The sequence below is a fragment of the Myotis daubentonii genome, chromosome 15, assembly GCF_963259705.1.
Source record: "Myotis daubentonii chromosome 15, mMyoDau2.1, whole genome shotgun sequence".
Classification (NCBI taxonomy): Eukaryota; Metazoa; Chordata; class Mammalia; order Chiroptera; family Vespertilionidae; genus Myotis; species Myotis daubentonii.
In genome coordinates, this window is record NC_081854.1 from 349,532 (window position 1) to 371,864 (window position 22,333).

The 22,333-nt window shown below is 46.7% G+C and overlaps 2 protein-coding genes across 3 annotated transcripts in view; one reads left to right on the forward strand and one right to left on the reverse strand.

Moving 5' to 3' along the window:
* Nucleotides 1–22,333, reverse strand: part of ZNF544 (zinc finger protein 544) — a 276,321-nt gene that overhangs the window by 145,298 nt on the left and 108,690 nt on the right. The window lies entirely within an intron of this gene.
* Nucleotides 3,088–21,657, forward strand: LOC132216408 (zinc finger protein 271-like). The gene is made up of 3 exons (XM_059665553.1): nucleotides 3,088–3,328; nucleotides 5,309–5,435; nucleotides 14,795–21,657. The coding sequence occupies exons 1-3, from the start codon at nucleotides 3,296–3,298 to the stop codon at nucleotides 17,620–17,622; spliced, it is 2,988 nt and encodes a 995-aa protein (XP_059521536.1). The 5' UTR covers nucleotides 3,088–3,295; the 3' UTR covers nucleotides 17,623–21,657.

Below are 22,333 nucleotides of genomic sequence, written 5' to 3' on the forward strand. Positions count from 1 at the left end.
ATATGTATATTGGGTAAAATGTGTGATCATATGTTCAGCCTAATTGGCTATCAATTTTGGCGATTTTCATGTATTTGTTATATCTTTTTTTTAAAAAGAACAGTAAACCCTGGTCAGTTTGGCTCAGTGGACAGAGCATTGGCCTGCAGACTGACAGGTACAGGGTTGGATTCCAGTCAAGGGCACATGTCTGGCTGCTGGATCCCCAGTAGGGGTGTGCAGTGGCAGCCAATCCATGATTCTCTTATGTTTCCATCTTTCCCTCTCCCTTCCTCTCTGAAATCAATAAAAAAAAAAAACAAAAACATTTTGCTGAACCGAGGTCAAATCACTAGGAACAACTGGTGTGGGTTTGCCAACAGCTCTAGCAACTTAATTTAACCTGAAGAGGGCGTCATAGGAATCTCTATTTTTATTTTGCCTTTTAAATTCTTATTTATTATTTCTAAATTTTAATTGATTGGCTTGAGAGAGAGGGAAGGAGAGAAAGAAACGTTCATTTTTAGTTGTTGCTGTTTCACTTTTTAAAATCTTTACCCAAGGATATGTTTATTGGTTTTTAGAGAGAGGAAGGAAGAAACATTGATCCATTGACTCCCCTATGGGACCCAACACGAGATCAAACCTGCAACCCAGGTATGTGCCCTGACTGGGAATCGAACCCGAAAACATTTGGTGTACAGGAGGATGCTCCAACCAAGTGAGCACTCAGCCAGGGCTTGGCCCACTCACGGATGCATTCATTAGTAGATTCTTTTATGTGCCCTGACCAGAGATCCAACCCACAACCTTGGCATATTGGGATGACACTCTAACCCACCGAGGGACCCAGCTAAAGTAAAATTTTTACTTATTGACTTTAGATAGAGTGTCAGTGAGAGAAAGAGAGGAACATGAATTTGTTCAATTTATATGTGGATTCGTTGATTGGTGTTTGTATGATGCACAACTTTGGCATATCACGATGACACTCAAACAATGAGTTTACCCGGCCATGATTGATTTATGATGTTAAAAAATAAAATTCATCGGAGTAAGTTTAAAGATATAATTGGCTTCAAGTGATTGATAAATGGGCAGCACCCCACTAGCAAATTGAAGGGTATATTCAGAGTTGTAAAAATGGAACATTTTTATTGGTAGAAACGGGAAAGGTGGGGACTAAGAAGTTAAGACAGTGCCTTATTTCAGGCCATCACCTTCACGTAGGGCAAGACAGGGGTCTTATTTAAAAAGTTTTCCAGGAGCGAAGCAATTAGCAAAACTAAAAATCAGAGTATTTTTGAGAAGGGACACCTTTTCTTTCGGGAAAACAGACCTGGAAGAATTTTTTAAAAATATATTTTATTGATTTTAGAGAAAAAGGGAGAGGGAGAGATAGAAACATCAATAATGAGAGAGAATCATTGATTGGCTGCCTCCTGCACACCCCTTACTGGGGATCAAGCCCGCAACCCAGACCTGGGCCGTTGGCCGAAATCAAACCTGGGACCCTTCAGTCCGCAGGCCGATGCTCTACCCATTGAGCCAGACCTGGTAGGGCCCACCTGGAAGAATTTTTATCATAAGATTGCCTCTCTTACCTATGGGGGATGGAAAGGGATTATGAGACACTTCACATTCCTGGTGCTTTAGCGGACCATTTAACACTGGATGATTAAGATTGTTTCTGGGAGATGGGGAAACTGCATTCTATCAGGTGTTAAACTAGGTGGGGTCATGGGCTTTCAGCATAAGTGATGCCATTTGGGCCTCTGGCTTTCTGTTGAAAAACAGCCTGTTGTTCCAGCTAGTGTGGCTCAGTGTCTGAGTGGGCCCCCATGCATCAAGGGGTCCCCAGTTCCATTCGGGTCCTGGCACATGCCCAGCCGGATCCCCCAGAAGAGGGTGTGCAGGAGTGATTCTCTCTCATGGATGTTTCTCTCACACTCCCTCTCTCTCTCAATTCAATTTTAAAAACATATTTAAAATAAAAAAAAAACATTAAATATATAGCCTGTTGTGCCCTAGTCGGTTTGGCTCAGTGGATAGAGCGTCAGCCTGCGGACTGAAAGGTCCTGGGTATGATCCGGTCAAGGGCACATGCCCGGGTTGCAGGCTCCATCCCCAGTGTGGGGCGTGCAGGAGGCAAGCAATCCATGATTCTATCTCATCATGGATGTTTCCATCTCTCTCTTTCTCTCGCTTCCTTTCTCTGAAATCAATAAAAAATATATTGAAAAAAATATATATAGCCTGTTGTACTGAAGCACAGTTAACATGTGGACTTGAAATTGACATCTGAGGGGGAGGGTTGTGCACAGACTTGTGGGGCTGAGCCCGTAACCAGTCTCCAGGTGGATGGGGTCAGAATGGAGCGTTTGCTGCAGTTACCCAGGAGCCAGCCCTTCCCTCCTGGAAGCAGCATCACTACAGGATACCTCCAGGGGAAAAAGTCCTAGTTGCATTGAGTGGACGGTCAAACTACAGCGAGAAGGTTGGGGAGGGGTGGGGCGGGAGGTAAGAGATCAACCGAATGACTTGTATGCACGCATAGAAGCATAACCAATGGACAGAAGACACTGGGAGGGGGTGAGGGCATATTGGAAGGGGGGGTGGGGGAGGTGGGGGGAAGGTCAATTGGGGAAAAAAGGAGACATACGTGCTATTTGTAAGAATTTAAACAATTAAAAAAATAAATAAGCCCTAGCCGGGTTGGCTCAATGGATAGAGCATCAGCCTGTGGACTGAAGGGTCCTGGGTTCGATTCCGACCAAGGGCACATGCCTGGGTTGCAGGCTCCATCCCCAGTGGGGGGGTGTGCAGGAGGCAGCTGATTCATGAATCTCTCTCATCATTGATGTTTCTATTTCTCTCTCCTTCTCCCTTCCTCTCTGAAACCAATAAATATATTTTTAAAAATTTAAATAAAAAGTTGAAATAAAAAATAAAATCAATAACAACAAAAAAGTACTAGTTGCTCTCCAGGGAGAAATATGTGGCCTTTGGAGGGCCAGGAACTACATTACCCAGAAGAACATGCGCTGAGTCGAGCCAGTGACGGATCGGGGTAAGGGCATTTCCGGGAATTGGGGCGGGACTTCCGGCGTCGTCCTCCTCGCGGCCATATTGCCGCTTTTCGGAGTCTTTGCTGCTTTTGGGGGCCTGTGTGTATTTTCAGGCGACGAAACGGAGACGGCGCCCAGCAGTCGCAGTTCCCGCCGCCGCAACACGCGTGGGCGCGGCTCGGCTACCCCGCGAGGGACCCGCTCAGGGCGGACGGGGTTCCCCCCTCGCCCGCCGCCCCGCAGGTCCGATGGCGGCGGCCGCGCGGAGGCGCCCGGCTGAGGTGAGCGCCTCCCTCTCCCCCTCCCCCTGCCAACCCCGCAGTCCCGGCCCCGGCGCCCCCGTGCAAGCGGGACGGGGAGGAAGCGCAGGCCCCGCGCCCCCAAGGGAAGGGGGAGGTGGGGGTGGTCACGTGACTCCGGTCGGGCGGCTGGTCGGGCGGCCGGTCGGGCGGCCGGCTGAGGCTCCGGGAGGAGACGCGACCCTGATGGTGTTGGAGGCGGAGGATCCCGGAGCCGAGATGCAGCTCCCGCCTCCCCCTCCCGCGTGGAGCCCCCAGAATGTGGGGGTGCGCGCTGGGGGCGCGGAAGTTTCCGGTTCCTCCTAGGTGAGACCTAGCCCTATGCGGCCTTTTTTTTTTTTTTTTGAATTTTAGGAAATGGATTTTATTACCCAAATAGGATGCCATAGTCCCCATATGCTTTGCCATTGTTGTCCATCACCGTGATTTCACAAAAACAAATCTTTAATAAACGTAAAATTTATGAACATCTTTTTAAAAAAATGTCCTGTCTAATAAAAGAAACATGGTAATTGGTGTAGGACTGCTACCCTTCCCATTGGCTAATCAGGGCGATATGCAAATTAACTGCCAGCCAAGATGGCTGCCGGTAGCCAGGCAGCTTGAAACTAACATGAGGCTTGCTTGCTTCAGTGACAGAGGACTCCAACATTCCCCGCCTTCCTTGCCGGCCTCTGAGCTTGCAGTTTGAAACATTGTAACAAATATTGAAGCAAAACAAAACCCCAGAAACCTGCTTTCAGCAGCTGAGGCTTCAGAGCTGGAGCCAGAGCTAAAGCTGGCCCAGAATAAAAAAAAAAGAAAGAAAAAAGGAGCAGTTAGGAGCTTCAGTCCCAGCCTGAAAACAGCCCTCAGCCCCTCACCCAGGCTGGCCAGGCACCCCAGTGGGGACCCCCACCCTGATCCAGGACACCCTTCAGGGCAAACCAGCCGGCCCCCACCCATGCACCAGGCCTCTATCCTATATAATAAAAGGGTAATATGCCTCCCAGCACTGGGATCAGCAGAGCCGTGAGGCCTCCCGGCACTGGGATCAGCATGACAGGGGGCAGCGCCCAAACCCCCTGATCACCTGCGGCTCTGTGTGTGACAGGGGGCGGGGCCACAACCTCCCTATTTGCCCTGCTCTGTTCCTGACAGGGGAAAGCGCCCCAACCCCCTGATCGGCCCTGCTCTGTGCCTGATAGGGGGGGAGCTCCCCAACCCCCTGATCGCCCTGCGGCTCTGTGTGTGACAGGGTGCGGCGCCCAACCCCCCCACCCCACGTACCCTACTCTGTGTGTGACGGGGTAGAGCCATAACCTCTCCATCGGCCCTGCCCTGAGTGTGAGATGGCGGTGCCCCAACCCCCTGATCGGCCCTGCTCTGTGTGATAGAGGGCGGCACCCCAACCCCCTGATCTGCCCTGCTCTGTGCGTGACAGGGGGGAGCTCCCCAACCTCCTGATGGGCCCTGCTCTGTGCGTGACAGGGGGTAGCGCCCCAACCCCCTGATGGGCCCTGCTTTGTGCCTGACTGAGGGTGGCATCGCAAGGCGGTGGGGTGCCCCTGGGGCCTGGAGGTTGAGGGGTACAGTCCACAGAGGGCTGTGCATATTGGGGGGAAGTGGGAGTTAGGGTTCCAGGACCGAGCACTGGGGACTGACAGGTGAAGCCTGAGCCAAGGCTTGGCAGGGCCTCGTCACCCCGAGGGGAAGGCATGGCATGATGGGGGCCCTGCCCGCCAGGAACAGACCTGGAGTCCATCTCTGTGCCCTCCTGCCTGGCGCTGCCGAGGGCAGAGCCTCCTGCCTAACGGGACCCTGAGGGTCGGGTGGGCGTCCCTGGCCCCTGTGCCCACCTGTGGGGTTCCCCTGAGGTGGGAGCTGGGGAGGCGGAGGCGGGAGGGGCGGATGGGTGGGGAGAGGGACTGTGGGTTCTCAGGCACAGGATGGTCATGGCTCCCTCTGTCCCCGTCCTTTCAGGCCGGCGTGACCCTGGAGGACGTGGCCGTGCGTTTCTCCCGGGAGGAATGGAGGCTGGTGGATGAGACACAGAGACGCCTGTATCTGCATGTGATGCTGGAGAACTTTGCACTTGTCTCCTCTCTGGGTAAGACTCACAGCCTCACCGGGGACCTGGACTGGACTCGCCTCCCTCCCCCCGTCCCCTCCCTCAGTCCTTGGGCCTGGACCCCAGCACTGCTGCCTCCCCAGTGTTCTGGGCCGTTGCTGTGTGGCTGGGGCTGGTGGGTGTGCACGGCCCTCTTCTCTCCCCTGCGGTCCCCATAGGGAACCCTTTGGGGAAGGGATTCAGGGTCAGTAAATGGTACTGCATTGAGCTTCATGGATTCGCCTCTCAGTGTCTGGGTGAATGTGTCCAGATCCACACCACTTCTGTCTCCCAGGGTTCGATCCCTTCTGTAGCTGTCATTTCCTCCTGCCCACCTGTGCCAGGACTTGCAGGTGTTGTCTGGGTAGCTATTTACCTGAAACCTGGGCTTTGCTTTAAGACTCTCCTAAAGTGTGTAGTGTTTAGATCTGTTTTCCTTTTTTGTTTCCTAACCTGGTTGCAATACAGACTTGTATACATTAAAGTGTACAGTGGACTGATTTTATTATATATACTAGAGGCCCGGTGCACAAAAATTTGTGCACTCAGGGTGGTCCCTCAGCCCGGCCTGTGCCCTCTCGCAGTCTGAGCCCCCTCGGGGGATGTCCACCTGCTGGCTTAGGCCCGCTTCCTGGGGGGATTGGGCCTAAGCTGGCAGTCAGACATCCCTCTGGCAACCCGGGAGCCCTCGGGGAATGTCCACTTGCCAGCGGGGAGCAGGCCTAAGGTGTAATCGGACATCCTTAGCACTGCTGAGGTAGCAGGAGAGGCTCCCGCCACCACCGCCATGCTGGCAGCCGTCAACCTGGCTTGTGGCTGAGCAGAGCTTCCCCTGTGGGAGTGCACTGACCATCAGGGGGCAACTCATGCATTGAGCTTCTGCCCCCTGGTGGTCAGTGTGTGTCATAGTGACCAGTCATTCCCAGTTCTGCTGTTAGGGTCAATTTGCATATTACCCTTTTATTATATAATTAAATAAATTTATTTTATTTGTTATCCCCCCCCCGCGACCCAAACTCCCAGCCTCTACTGTCTTTTCTTTTCTTTTTTCTGGGATTTATTTATCTTCTATAATTGAAACTTTGTAGCCTTGAGCAGAGCCAGGGCCGGCCAGGGCAGGCAGGAAGCTTACCTTCCTCTATCGCTTGGGGCAAGCCAAGCCTCCTGCTCATTCCAGCTCCGTGGCTGCTGCCATCTTAGTTGGGTTAATTTGCATACTTGCTCCTGATTGGCTGGTGGGCGTGGCCTGAGTGTAGGAGAGGGACAGTTAATTTACATGTTTCTCTTTTATTATATAGGATATATGTAAAGACTGGAGGCCCAGTGCACGAAATTTGTGCACTGGAAGGGGATGTCCCTCAGCCCAGCCTGCACCCTCTCCAATCTGAGACCACTTGGAGGATGTCTGACTGCTGGTTTAGGCCCCATCCCTGTGGTGGGATCGGGCCTAAACCTGCAGTCTGACATCCCTCTCACAATCTGGGACTGCTGGCTCCCAACCACTCACCTCGCTGCCTGCCTGATTGCCCCTAACTGCTTCTGCCTCTGAGCCTGATCACCCCTAACGCTTTCCTTCCAGCCTGATCAACGCCTACCTGCTCTCGTGCTGGCCCAATTGCCCCCAACTGCCCTCCCCTGCCAACCCGATTGCCCTCCCCTGCCGGCCTGGTCGCCCGCAACTGCCCTCCCTTGCCAGCCTGTTCACCCCTAACTGCCCTTCCCTAGCATCCTGGTTGTCCCTAGCTGCACTCCCCTGCTGGCCTGATTGCCCACAACTGCCCTCCCCTGCCGGCCATCTTGTGACCACATGGGGTTGGCCATCTTGTGCAAGGGTGCGACGGTCAATTTGCATATAACCTCTTTATTATATAGGATAATGGCCACAGTAAAGTTAATTAAACATCTTTTCCCATTTGAAGTTGCCTGATATTTTTATGCTGTGAATGCTTAAGATGTACTCTCAATAAATTTCAATTATATCACATTATTAACTGTAGTCACCATGCTCTTGAGTACATCCTTAGAACTCACTCATCTTATAAAGGAAGCTTCCTACTCTTTTTTTTTTTTTTTTTAATACATTTTATTGATTTTTTACAGAGAGGTAGGGAGAGGGATAGAGAGCTAGAAACATCGATGAGAGAGAAACATGGACCAGCTGCCTCCTGCACACTCCTACCAGGGATGTGCCCGCAACCAAGGTACATGCCCTTGACTGGAATCGAATCTGGGACCTTTCAGTCCACAGGCCGACACTCTGTATACTGAGCCAAACCGGTTGGCCCTACCCTTTTTTTGTTTTGTTAATCCTCACCTGAGGTTATTTTTTCCATTGCCCTTCAGACAGAGTAGAAGGAGGGGAGGGGAGGGAGAGAGAGAACTATCGATGTGATGGCTCACATAGACTGGTTGTCTCCAATATGCTCCCCAAGACCCTTCTCTTCTAGGGCTGACGCTCTAAACACTGAGCCACACTGGCCAGGGCTGCCCATTTTTTAATTGGATTGTTTGTTGCTATTAAGTTGTATGAACACCTTGTATATTTTAGCTCTCCCTTATGAGACAGCCTTTACACATATTTTCTCACTTTTCATTTCTTTTTTTAACTTTTTTTTATTTTTATTTAAGTATATTTTGTCCAAGGCACCCCCCCTCCCCCGCCCACTTCACTTTTCATTGCTGATGACTGCTTTCTTTGCTGTGCAGATGCCTTCTAGTTTGAAGTAGCTCAGCTCCTGTATTTTTGTCTTTGTTGTCTGCTGGTGACATCCAAGAATGTCATTGCCAAAACCAATGTCAAGGACCTCTCTTTCCCCAAGGAGTTTTAAATTTTCATACGTCACATTTCAGTTTGTAATGCATTTTAAGTAATTTTTGTGAGCGGTGTAAAGTCGGTCCCCAGTTTCTTTCTTGCAGGTGCATATCCAGTTTTCTCAACATTGTTTTTCATTGGTTTATGTTTAGAGACAGAGCAAGTGAGAGAGAGAGGGAGTGAATGAAAGAGAGAGAAACATTGATTTGTTCTTCCACTTATTTACACATTCATTGGTTGTTTCTTATATGTGCCCTGACCGGGGATTGAACCCACAACCTTGGCTTATCTGAACAATGTTCTAACGAACTGAGCGACCTGGCCAGAGTCTAACACTGTTTATTGAAGAGACTTTTCCCCCCATTTTGTGTGTTTGGTTCTTGTCAAAGAGTACTTGACCACCACATATGTGGGTTTCTTTCTGGACTGGATGTGTTCTGTTCTTAGACCTGTGCATCTATTTGTGTTAGTTTTGATTAATTTGTTTTGTAATATGGTTTAAATCATGAAGTTTCATGCCTGTAAGTCTAGTGATGATCCTGTTTGTCAAAATTGCTTTGACGGTTAGAACTCATCTGTAGTTTGAATTTTAGGATTCGTTTTCTATTTCTGGTAAAAATTCCATTGGATTTTGGTAGAGAGTGCGTGGAATCATTATGTTGCTTTGGTTGGTAGAGATACTTTAACAATGGTAATTCTTCCAATCCAAGAACACAGGATGTCTTTTCATTAATTTGAGTCTTCAGTTCTTTTCATCAGTTGTCTTATGGTTTTCAGAGTCCAGATCTTTCACCTTCTTTATTAAATTTATTGCTAAATATTTTATTGTTTTAATGGTATTATAAGTGAGATTGATTTCTAAATTCCTTATTCAGATATTTTATTGTTAGTGTGAAGATGCAACTGACTTGTATGTGGATTTGGAATGTTGCAAATTTATTGGGCTTGTTTATTCCTGCTGGAGGTGTGTAGGTGGAGTTTTTAGGATGTCCTTTATATGAGATAATGTCATCTGCAAACACAGGCAGTTTTACTCCCTTTATATTTGTGTGTGTGTTTTATTTCAAAGAGCAAGGGAGAGCAGAGAAAGATAGAAATATCAGTGATGAGAGAGAATCATTGTTCGGCTGCCCCCTGCATGCCCCTACTGGGGACTAAGCCTGTTACTGTGCATGTGCCTTGACTGGGAATCGAACTGTGACCTCCTGATTCCTAGGTTGACGCCAACCACTGAGCGACACTGACCGGGTAATTTTAAATGTTTTTAAATTTCATTCAGGGATACTTTCTCCATTGGTTTTTAAAGAGAGTGAAAGAGAAGGAGGAGGAGAGGAGAGAGAAACATCGATGTGAGAGAGACACGTTGACCCGGTTACCTTCTGCACTGGTGGGCTATGGACCCACAGCCTAGGCTTGTAACCTGACCAGGAAAGGAGCCCGTGACCCCTTCTTCCAAGGGCCAAGGCTCTAAGCACTTAACAACACAGGCCGGGGTGATTTATCTTTTTTGTTATAAAGGAAGAAAGGAATGGAGAGTGGGAGAGATGGGGAAACTTCAATTTATTGTTCCGCTTATTTATGCATCATTTATTCCTTCTTTATGTGTCCTGATTGGAGATCAAACCTGTAATCTTGGCGTATTAGGCCGACATTCTAACCAATTGAGCTACCCAGCCCAGGCCTCTACATCTAATATTTTGTGAGGTTTTTATCATGAAAGAATTATGAATTTTGTTAAATGCTTTTTTGCATCTATTGTGATGATAAGATTTTTTTTGCCTTCATTCTGTTAATGTGCTAAAGCACATTTATTTATTTTTAAATATATTTTATTGATTTTTTCACAGAGAGGAAGGATGAGGGATAGAGAGTTAGAAACATCGATGAGAAAGAAACATCGATCAGCTGCCTCCTGCACGCCCCCTACTGGGAATGTGCCCACAACCAAGGTACATGCCCTTGCCCGGAATCGAACCCGGGGCCCTTCAGTCCGCAGGCTGACGCTCTATCCACTGAGCCAAACCAGTTGGGCTAAAGCACATTTATTGATTTTGTTCATGATGAACCATTCTTGCACTCGAGGGATAAATCCCGTGTAATTACAGTTTATGATTTTTTTTTTATGTGCTGGTGAATTTGTTTGCTATTAATTTGTTGAGGGTTTGTTGTTCTTTTATATCTATGTTCATCAGGGATGTGAGGCTGTAATAGTCTTTTCTTATAGTGTCATTATCTGGCTTTGGCGTCAGGTTATTGCTGTTCACCTAAAACAAATTTGGAAATTTTTAAAATTCCGTCTCTCTCTTTCTCTCTCTCTATATTTAATCTATATATGTTTGTCTATATAGATAGAGATATATAAAGATACAGAGATATAGATAGTATTTTTTTATAAATATTTTTTATTGATTTCTGAGAGGGAAAGAGGGATAGAAGCATCAATGATGAGAGAGAATCGGTCAGCTGCCTCCTGCACACCCTCCTGGGGATCAAGCCCACAACCCAGGCACATGCCCTTGACCTGAATCAAACCTGGGACACTTTAGTCCCCAGGCCAGTGCTCTTACCTACAGACCCAACCAGCTAGGAAAGTGGTGTGTTTTTATTCCTCTGTCTTTTGCCTATCTACTATTGCATTTTGCTTTGTGATTACTATAGGCTTATATAGAATCTTATAATTAAAACATTCAATTTTAAGGTACCAACTTCAATTGCAAAGTAAAACTCTACGTTTTGTTGTTGTTGATCCTCACCTGAGGATATTATTTCCCGTTGATTTTTAGAGAGAGTGGAAGGGAGGGGGAGAGAGAGGGAGAGAAGCATGCATTTGCGAGAGACACATTGATGGGTTGCCTACCTCATGCTCCCCAACTGGCACCAGGGATAGAGCCTGCAGCCGAGGTGCACGCCCTTGACTGGGAATCCGACCCGGACCCCTTCAGTCTTCAGGCTGATGCTTTATCCACGGAGCCACCCTGGGTCGGACCGAAACCCTACGCTTTTACATCCCCCTTCCCCAGATTTGTGATGTCCACTTCACATCTTTTCTATTTCGTAACCCTTAGCAAATGAGAGTATTTTGAATTTAACTGTATACTTTCTCAGTATATTTGACATATTTATGTTACTAGCTAGTATCCTTTCATTTTAGCTTGAACTACTTGCTGTGGCATTTCTCACAGGACAGGGGAAGTGTTGATGACGTCCCTCGGCTTTCGTTTGTCTGGCAAAGTGTCTCACCTTCATTTCTCAAGGGCACCTTTGCTAGCAAAGTATCTGGGCTTGCAGTTTGTCCTGTCAGCATTTAGGACGTACTGTCCGACTCTCTCTGGGAGTGCAGTGTTTCAGCTAAGAAAACCGCTCCTGCCTTTATCACCCTGGTATTAATGAGATGAGTTTCTTTTTCCTTGCAGCTTTCAGAATTCTCTTTGTCATTTCTTTTTGAGTTTTATTCTAATGTTTCTTGGTGCAGCCTTTTTTGAATTGAATGTGTTTTTGGATTTATGAGCCTCATGCACTTAGGGGACCGCTTCTATCTCCAGATTCTCTGAGTTTGTTTCCGTTATTTAAACTTTTTGTTTTTGTTGATCCACATTTGAGGATATTTTCCCACTGAATTTTAGAGAGAGTGGAAAGGGGAGGGGGAGAGACAGAAACATCAATGTGAGAGAGACACATCGATTGGTTGTCTTATGCACATGCCCCATCCAAGCACATGCCCTTGACTTTAATTGAACCCAGGACTCTTCATTCTGCAGGCCAACCCTTTATCCACTAAGCCAAATCAGCTAGGGCCATTATTTAAATAAGCTTTCTATCCCTTTTTTCTGTCTTCTCTTTCTAGAACTCCCATAACATGAATATCGTTATTTCATGACAACCCATAATTCATGTATGATTTCTTTATTCTCTTTTTCTAAATTTGTTTTGACTGCATAATATCAAAAGGCCAACATTCATCTTCAGAATCATTGTTTTGATTGGTCAAGTGAGCTATTGATGCTCTCTATAGCACTTTTTCATTTCATTTATTTTTCAGCACAATAATTTTCATTTTCTCCTCTTGTATATTTTCTATTTCTTTGATGAAAAATCTTATTTTATTTGTATATTGTTTTCTGGCCTTTTTTTAATTTGCATTTTTATTTTTTAAATTGATTTTAGAGAAGGAGAAGGGGGGTGAGAGAGAGAGAGAGTGAAACATTGATGTGAGAGAGACATTGACTTGTTGCCTCTTGTACGCACCCTGTCTGGGGATCTAACCCACAACATAGGTATGTGCCCTGACTGATAATCAAACCTGTTACCTTCCCTGTGATTAGGACTGCACTCCAACTAACTGAGCTATCTCAGCCAGGGCAATTGTGTGTCCTTTATTTTATTTTATTGTTAGCTTCCTGGGCTTGCTTAAATTATTTATTTTGAAATCCTTTTCTGACCATACACAGATGTGCATTTCTTTGGAGTGATTGTTAAATTAGTGTGTTCCTTTGGTTGGTGGGGTGTCGTGTTTCCTTGATTTTTAAAAAAATGTTTTGTTGGCATGTTTGTTTTTTGTAGACTTGTGTTGATGTCTGTACATTTCAGAGGGTGAATTACCTTGGCTTTCTGGAAGGGCTTTGGTGGGAAGAGCTTCACCTGTGTTGGGGTGTCACTGCAGACTTGGTTGGTGCTGCGGTTCTGACTATAACAAGGCCAAACCGAGTAATGCCTGCAGCTGTGTAACCGAAGTCCGTGTTAGTGAAATCGCAGATTCCTCAGTAGCTATGGCTTTGTGTGCTCACACCTGTGGAGAGGATGGCTGTAGATAAGCTGGTTTTGTTCTCTCAGGGGAAATGTTTTTGGCTCAGTTGTTCCCTTTAGGGCAGGGGTCCTCAAACTTTTTAAACAGGGAGGGGGCCAGTTCACTGTCCCTCAGACCGTTGGAGGGCCGGACTATAGTTTAAAAAAAACTATGAACAAATTCCTATGCACACTGCATGTATCTTATTTTGAAGTAAAAAAAAAAACAAAAACGGGAACAAATACAATATTTGCATTTGCATGTGGCCCGCGGGCCGTAGTTTGAAGACCCCTGCTTTAGGTGCTGAGTGCAGGGTGTCCTCATGGTGATGGGGGAATTCGTGTCTGATTGTAACAGCCTCCAGTGGCATTGACTTGGCTCTGAGATGCAGTCCCACACTGATCAGTGATCGAGCCTGTGAGCAGAGCACAGGGACACACACAAGGAGCTAGTGTCTGAGGGCTCAGCTACTCCGCATTGCCCACGGCTTTGGTGCCTGAGAACCGGGCATTCATGTGACAGCAATGGGGTCAGGTTATCTAATATTGGCATTTCAGGAACAGTTGTGCCTCCGGGGTCTGGCGGGTATGGGGTGGGGCCTCTGGAGAAGGCAGCTGGGATCCATGCCTGTGGTCACTCGGCCAAGTCTGCTGTGCAAACTGGGTGTCCTCAGATGTAGCGCGAGCTGTTGAGGGTCTTTCTGGAAAAGGTTTCTCGTCCTCCGCAGAGCAGGACGGTGGCAATGGAATGGCATTTGCCCTTTGGCTGATACACATGGCTCCCCCCTTTCTTATTTCTCTTTCTTTTCCAGGTGTCTTCACTATGCTGATGTTTATTCTTTCTGTGTTTATTCTCCTTTTTATGCTCCATGGGCTGCTGTTGTGTCTTAATTGTGTTCTGGAAAACTCTAAGGGCAAATTTTGTTCATAAAAAGCTGCCTTAATTTTTTGCTGTTGGTGACAAAAGCTGGTGTCCTCGACCACATTGCTGACATCACTCACCAGATGTGTGTCTAGGTGTGTTGTGTGCTGAGTTACTGTGGAACAGAGCTCTCCATTCACATGTTCTGTTTTTTCCTTGTATCATCCATGTTGTATGTAGTTGTATGCGTCTCTGTCCAGCCATGGCCGAGTGGGGTCACAGAGGGTGTGGTCTTAGTGATTGGCAGTTGTGAAAATTGTGCTGTCAGGACATTGTTCAGACCATACCGTGAACCTGTCTTTGCTCAGCCAGAGGGTTTGTGTCATTGCCCAAAGCCAGACCCATTTCCCCTCTTCCTCTTGCAGCTTTGGCACTTTCCCGTGTCTACTGTGGTTTCTAGCCCAGGAATAGTGCCCCCTCCCTGGACTCCCATCTCACCTGCTCTCTCACTGCTCTTTCCTCAGTGCTCTTCAACACTGCCCCTCACATATGTGCTCTGAGATGTTGAAAGTTTCTGTACTGACCTTGGGCAGCAGCTAGTGTTCGCATAGTAATGTTCCTACGTGCATGCTTCTCCCCAGCTCTGCTTCAGCAGCAGAGCATATGCAGGAATCCGTTGCAATAGAACATGCATTGTATGCTGTGCCTCTCCTTGTTGTGTCAGACCCATTACCTCCCCCTGGTGTGTTTTCACCCTTTTCTGACCTTAGAAGCCTAGGAGCACACAGTAGTCAGCCAGTCCTTCCACTGAATTCTCTTCCTTCGCAAAGCATTTCATATACAGATGCGTTTCTCCCCTCCCTTTAGTCAACACGTAATTCAAAAGCATTTCTCTGCACTCAGGTTGCTGCTGTGGAGCTGATGATGTGGAAGCACCCGGCGAACAGAGGGTTTCTGTGGGAGTGTCGCAGGGGAAGAATCCCAAGGCAGCCTCGTCTTCCCAGAAGAGACACCCCTGCGAGAGTTGCGGGCCGGTCTTGAGGGACATTTTCCACTTGGTCGAGCAGCAGGGGACACAGCACAGCCAGAAACTGCTGAGGTGTGGGGCGTGCGCAAAACGGTTTTATTTCAGTGCAAAGTGTCACCAGCTTAAGGAGCAGCACGTGGTAGGGGAGCCCTTCAGAAGTCGTGTGGACAAGGCCTCATTCGTGAAGAGCGGCAGCACCCACCTGTCAGGGAAGACCTTGGCCTCTGAGCAGGGTGAGAGGGACTTCCTGCCCAGCTTGGGACATCAGCAGCCACAGCTTACTCATAAAGCGAAGGAGCCGAAGGAGGACCCCCAGTGGGAAGCATCTTCACAGAGCAGAATAAGTCTTGACCATCCAGGGAAATGCAGAAAGGCCTTTAACCCCAAACGCCTGCTTGTTCAGGACCAAGATGTCTATATTGCAAGGAAATGTTTTGTGTGCAGTGAATGTGGAAAAATATTCAGGTACAAATCCTCATTTGTTACTCACTGCCGAGTCCACACTGAAAAAAGTATTTATGTGCGTGACAAAGGTGGGAAAACCTTTAGTGGACGCTCAACCCTCAGCCAGCATCGAAAAATTGATACAAGTCAAAGGCAGTCCAAGTGCAGCAAATGTGGAAAATCCTTAAGCCACAAACCTGTCCTCGTTCATACCCAGGAACAACACAATGGCGAGAACAGTTCTGTGTGCGGTGAATGTACACTACCGTTTAGTCGTAGTTCAGTGTCCATGGAATATCAGAAAGTTCAAACGCAAGAAAAACCTTATAAGTGTAAGGACTGTGCAAAATCGTTTACCTCTCTCGCTGCCCTCAGTTATCATCAGAGCTCTCACACAGGAGAAAGACCTTATGGGTGCAGTGATTGTGGGAAATCTTTTATCTCTAGGTCTGACCTCCGTTACCATCAGAGAGTTCACACTGGAGAAAGGCCTCATGAGTGCAGTGAATGTGGGAAATCTTTTATCACCCGTACAGCTCTTCGTTACCATCAGAGAGTTCACACTGGAGAAAGGCCTTATGAATGTAGTGAATGTGGGAAGTCCTTTACCCGAAGAAATAACCTCCTTATACACCTTAGAGTTCATTCAGGGTACAGGCCTTATGAGTGTGGTGAATGTGGGAAATCTTTTACCTTTAGTTCTAGCCTCCGTTATCATCATAGAGTTCACACTGGAGAAAGGCCTTATGACTGCAGCGAGTGTGGGAAATCCTTTAACAATAGGTGGACACTTGTTAGACACCAGAGGATTCACACAGGAGAAAAGCCTTACGTTTGCAGCAATTGTGGCAAATCTTTTACTTGTAGTTCCACACTTCAGTATCATGAGCGAGGCCACCTTGGGAAAAGGCCCTATGAGTGCAGTGAATGTGGGAGATCTTTTACTACTAGCTCTGCCCTCCGTTATCATCAGAGTGTTCACACGGGAGAAAGGCCTTATGAGTGCAGTGAATGTGGGAAATCTTTTATCTCCAGATCTGACTTCCAGTATCATCAGAAAACTCACTCAGGAGAAAGGCCTTATGAGTGTAATGAATGTGGAAAATCCTTTATTCGAAGAAATAACCTCATTTTACACCAGAGAGTACACACGGGAGAAAGACCTTATGAGTGTAGTGAATGTGGGAAATCTTTTAACAATAAGTCGACACTGATTCAACACCGGAGAGTTCACACAGGAGAAAAACCTTATGTGTGCACTGAATGTGGAAAATCCTTTACTTCTAGCTCCACCCTCTCCTATCATCTGAGAACTCATGCGGGAAAAAGGCCTTATGCATGTAGTGAATGTGGGAAATCATTTACATCTAGTTCCACCCTCAATTACCATCAGAGAGTTCACACAGGAGAAAGGCCTTATAAATGCAGTCAATGTGGAAAATCTTTTACTTTTAGTTCGAGCCTCCGTTATCATCACAGAGTTCACACTGGAGAGAGGCCATATGAGTGCAGTGAATGTGGGAAAACTTTTAAGGATAGGTCACAATTCACTAAACACCAGAGAGGTCACACTGGAGAGAGACCTTATGAGTGTAATGAATGTGGGAAATCTTTTAGCCACAAATCTTCCCTCTCAATACACCAGAAAATTCATAATAGAGAAAGGTCTTATAAGTGTGGCGAGTGTGGTAAATCTTTTACCTCTACCTCTGGTCTTGGTTATCATCGGAGACTTCACAGGGGAGAAAGGCCATATCAGTGCATTGAATGTGGGAAGTCTTTTACCAGTAGCTCGATACTTGTTCGACACCAGAGAGTTCACACAGGAGAAAGGCCTTATGAGTGTAGTGAATGTGGGAAATGTTTTGCCAGTAGTGACACACTTTCTTATCACCAGAGAGTTCACACAGGAAAAAAGCCTTACAAATGCAGTCAGTGTGGAAAATCTTTTGCCTCTGGTTCCACCCTCCGTTATCATCAGAGAGTTCACACAGGAGAAAGGCCTTATGAGTGCAGTGAATGTGGGAAATCTTTTATCTGTAGTTCCAAACTTCGTTATCATCATCGAGTTCACACTGGTGAAAGGCCTTATGAATGCAGTGAATGTGGAAAACTGTTTAGGGATAGTTCCCAATTCAGTCAACACCGGAGAGGTCACACTGGAGAAAGACCTTATGAGTGCAATGAATGTGGGAAACTTTTTATACGAAAATCTACACTCTCTCAACATCAGAGAGTTCACGTGAGGGAAAGGCCTTAGAAGTGCTAGACGGGCAATTTTCTGTTCAGTGTAAAAGCCCTGGAGGAAATTCTTTCAGAACTCATTTGTGTAAATTGAGACCCATACGTCTGAATATGTACAGTGGATAGATTCCCTGTAAGTTGCATTTATGAGAAGCCTGTGTAAATACGTTACACTCTCTGATTGGCCGGGGCTCTTCCTAGGTTTATGTGGCTAAAGATCTTTAACCTTTCCCACTGGCATGTCCTTAGAATTTTTGCAATAGTCAATGGCCTAATGTGTTCAGGGAAGCTGACCTCTGGTTTCATATATTGTAGAAATCTAGGAATAACCAAACCCTCAGTGGTCAGCTTTCCCTTTATGACTAATTTGGACATGGATTTCCGTGAATGTCCTGACTTCTGCTTCAAGCTTACAGAGAAATGACTGCCGGTTCCAGGGATGTGTTGGTCTCACATGACACTTGTGATGGAATTTACCGGCTTCCAGTTCATGGATTTGGAAGTGCCTATTGCTCATTGCTTTGCCTTGTGAAATAGTCGAGGCCTTATGTTTTCTTTGTTGTTATTCCTCAACGGAGAGTATTTTTTCTATTGGATTTTAGAGAAAGTGGAAGGGAAGGTGAGAGACAGAAACATCAGTGTGAGACAGATTGGATGGGTTGACTCCCACACATATTCCAATCAGGTGCCAGGGACTAAACTTACAACCCAGGTACATGCCGTTGACTAGGATCAACCTGCGATAATTCAGTATGTGGGCCCATGCTCTAACCATTGAGTCATACCTGCAAGGGGAAAAAGACATATTTAATATGGGAAACCAAAATCAGGGAATTATGCTCTCCTCTCTTTTTATGTCTAAAATGTTCTTTGGGTAAACATAAAGTTAGGAAAACTTAGAGATGATTTCTATTTAATTAAAGTGCTAACATCCTCATAAAGTTTTGTAGAATGCAGACATGTCTCAACAGCTCATAAAATAATTGAATTAGACCAAAATCATCAACCAATTACTTCAACCAAATATATTCAATGACAGCCAGCAGAGTAGACAAAATTTCAATGGGTAAAAATGATATTGGATGAAAAACCTTTTAACAGTTAAACTCACTATGCAACGTTCACAACACAAAAATGACACTGATACTTCATAGCATCTGTGCCTAAAGCAATCAAAAAGTCTAAGCTCTGCCTGTGCACCAGTGTGGCTAGAATCAAGGAGGATTTGATCTAATGCCTTTGGCTCCAACTACATATTTATTGCAAACAAAGGAGTACAAGTTAAGGACATCAAAGGTGTGCCATACACTCGTTCCGGGAAGACAAGTGTTTGGTTCCAGAACAACTGTAATAAAGCCAGTCACACAGGTTTAATGGTTCACCGTGCACATAAAAATTACGTTTACACTCTACATCACTGTAGTCTGTGAAAAGTGCGATACCATTGTTTTCAAACAATAATGTACATAATTTAAGAAAACATTTGTGTTGTCCAAGCCAGCGTGGTACAGTGGTTTGAGCATCGACCTATGCACCAGAAAGGTAGCAGGTTTGATTCCAGGTCAAGGTCAGGTACCTGGGTTGCAGGTTCCATCCCCAGTCGCCAATGAGGCGTTTGGGGGAAGCAATCCCTATGTCTCATGCTGATGGTCCTCTCTTTTTTCCCTCCTCCCAACCTTCCACTCTCAAAACCAATGGAAAAAATATCATCCAGTGAGGATTTTTTTTTTTATTATGAGAAATACTAAAGCAAAGTATGCCAGGAGTAGAAAAATGTCAAAACATTTCCCAGATATTATAAAAACCTTACTCCATTGTGGGTCGACTCACAGCCCTGGTCACTTGCACCTGGCAATGATACAACTCTTACAATTCAACAAAAGGAAGATAATTCAATTAAAAAAAAAATGGGCAAGGAACCTAAATAGACATTTATCCCAAGATGATGTACAGATGACCGATATCTTATATAATAAAAAGCTAATACGCAAATAGACTGAATGGCAGAACAATGGGTCACCATGATGGGAGCTGACTACCAGGGGGCGCATGCCGAGCATGGCAGGCGTTGGCTGCGGCGGGATGGTGGAGCAGGTGAGCAGTTGTGCCAGACCAAGATGGGGCGCTGGTCATGCGCATCAGGGCGAGCCTCTGGTGGTTACTGAAAATTCTTTGCTCCTGCACGCCACGGCCCCCTTGCAGCCACTGCTGGCCCCAATCGCCTCTGAGGGCTTCTCCATCTTCCCCTGCTCCTGAAGGGCGATCGGGCCCATCGGCTGCTGTTCGCAACCGCAGCTGGCAATGGCCCCACTTGCACCTGCTGCCAGTGCCACCTGCAGGTGTGAGCGAGGCTGGCAGCAGGAGTGGGACTGCAGCGGGAAGGGCTGGGCAGGGGCACGGAGAATGGGCTGAGACCTGGTCCTGTGCCCACTGCAGCCTCATGGCCCACAGTTCCTTTTAAGGTGCACAGATTTGTGCACTGGGGCCCTAGTATGTACATGAAAAAGTGGTCCAGGTCAATATAATGAAGTATTACCTCACACCTACTAGACTGGCCGCTTTGAATAAATCAGAACAAGTGCTGGTGAGGAGACAGACAAGAGGGACCTTGGTGCTCTGCTGCTGGGAATGCACACGGTGCAGTCATGTGGAAGGAGGATGGAGTTCCTTCAAAGAAACTAAAAATGGAACTGCTGTTTCACCCAGCAATCCTATTTCTGGGGATGCTTCCTAAGAACCCTGAAACATAGGAAAGAATATATGCACCTCTGTGTTCATCGCAGCAGCATTTACAATAGTTAAGATCTGGAAGCAGCCCAAGTGCCCACCAGTGGATGAGTGAGTTAGAAAGCTGTGATGTATTTACACAATGGAATACGATGGGGCTGTGAAACAGATCTCTTCCCAGCATAGACGGACCTGGAGATTATGATGCTCAGAGAAATAAGCAGTTAAAGGCAAATGTCACATGATCTTGCTTATCTGTGGGATCTGATGAACAAACTGAGGCACAGTTCGACATCTTAGAATAAGGGTGCGGGTAGAGGTGGGGCAGGGTGGAGGGTCTACAGGGGTGTATGGGAGACATCTGTTATGCTGTCAACAATAACAAATAAAATATAAAAATAGTCTCCAGCACACGGCTTCTGGCACAGTGATTATAGGCCTGCTCTGACACTCCAGGGAAGCTCCTGGAATAAGATCATTTTTCAGGTGTGTTTTTTGGGGGGAACATCTTCCAGTTGTAGTAAAATCTCTTGCCCTGGATGCTCAGTGGATAGAGCATCGGCCTGCAGACTGAAGGGTCCCGGGTTCGATTCTGGTCAAGGGCACATGCCCAGGTTGTGGGCGCCACCCCCAGTGGGAGGTGTTCAGGAGGCAGCCGGTCAATGGTTCTCTCATCATCGATGTTTCTCTCCCCCGCTCCCTCACTGAAATCAATAAAAATGTGTTTTTTAAAACTCTTTCTCCTTTCCCTTAAATTTAAGCTCTTAAATTCCTCAGGATTCCATACCTGTTCTTCCTGGGTGCTGCTGTTTTTATATTTTCACACCTGTCTCCTGTAATTTACTGAAACTTAAAATATTTCTTTTTAATCTACTGGCTACTCCTTCCACAAAGGCTTTGCACAGCCTGCCTGAGAACACCCTTCCATATTCACTGACGTATAACAAAATGAAGTGAGAATCTGAAGCAGATATAATTAGCAAAGTCCCCCTCCTGCACCCTCCCTCTTAAGCCTGATCCCTCTCCATAGAGAAACGCTGGTATCAGCCTCATATTGTCAAGTGAATTACTTTGTCAATGAACAGTAAGCTGTGAAGTGAGCCTCACACCCGTGTCTGTGTGACTGGGACCACGACTCCTTGGTGCCTGCTCTGTTGTGTCTCCTCAAACCCCACAGTGAGCCTAGCCAGTTTGCCTCAGTGGATAAGAGCGTTGGCCCATGGACTGAAGGGTCCCAGGTTCGATTCTGTCAAGGGCACATGCTCGGGTTGCAGGCTCGATCCCCTGTCGGGGGCATGCAGGAGGCAGCTGATCAATGATTCTCATTATTGATGTTTCTCGCCCTCTCCCTTTCCCTCTGAAGTCAATAAAAATATATATTAAAAAGCAAACACCTGGCCCTAGCTGGTTTGGCTCAGTGGATAGAGCATCGTCCTGCACACTGAAAGGTCCCAGGTTCGATTCCGGTCAAGGGCGTGTACCTTGGTTGCAGGCACATCCCCAGTAGGAGGTGTGCAGGAGGCAGCTGACCGATGTTTCTAACTCTCTATCCCTCTCCCTTCCTCTCTGTGAAAAATTAGTATTTTAAAAAATTATTTTTAAAAAAGCAAACATGCCGAAGCCGGTTTGGCTCAGTGGATAGAGCGTCGGCCTGCGGACTGAAGGGTCCCAGGTTCGATTCCGGTCAAGGGCATGTGCCTGGGTTGCGGGCACATCCCCAGTAGGAGATGTGCAGGAGGCGGCTGATCGATGTTTCTCTCTCATCGATGTTTCTAACTCTCTATCTCTCTCCCTTCCTCTCTGTATAGAATCAATAGAGTATATTAAAAAAAAAAATAAGCAAACATCTGCACAGCAACCCAAAGGCCACAAGTAGGACAAAGCCAGACGCCCTGCCCTCACTCGGGGAAATGTCAGGGAAATGCTTTCATCCTGATCTATCATTGCCTCAGCTCCGCGCACTGTCTTCTGGGTAATGTAGTTCCCAGCGCTCTAGAGGC

What these genes read in the sequence shown, in the direction of transcription:
- LOC132216408 (XM_059665553.1), top strand. Translation starts at nt 3,296, where the DNA reads ATGGCGGCGGCCGCGCGGAGGCGCCCGGCTGAG. An exon ending in CGCGGAGGCGCCCGGCTGAG is followed by an intron (nt 3,329 to 5,308) that starts GTGAGCGCCTCC and finishes CCGTCCTTTCAG; the next exon opens with GCCGGCGTGACCCTGGAGGA. An exon ending in TGCACTTGTCTCCTCTCTGG is followed by an intron (nt 5,436 to 14,794) that starts GTAAGACTCACA and finishes CTCTGCACTCAG; the next exon opens with GTTGCTGCTGTGGAGCTGAT.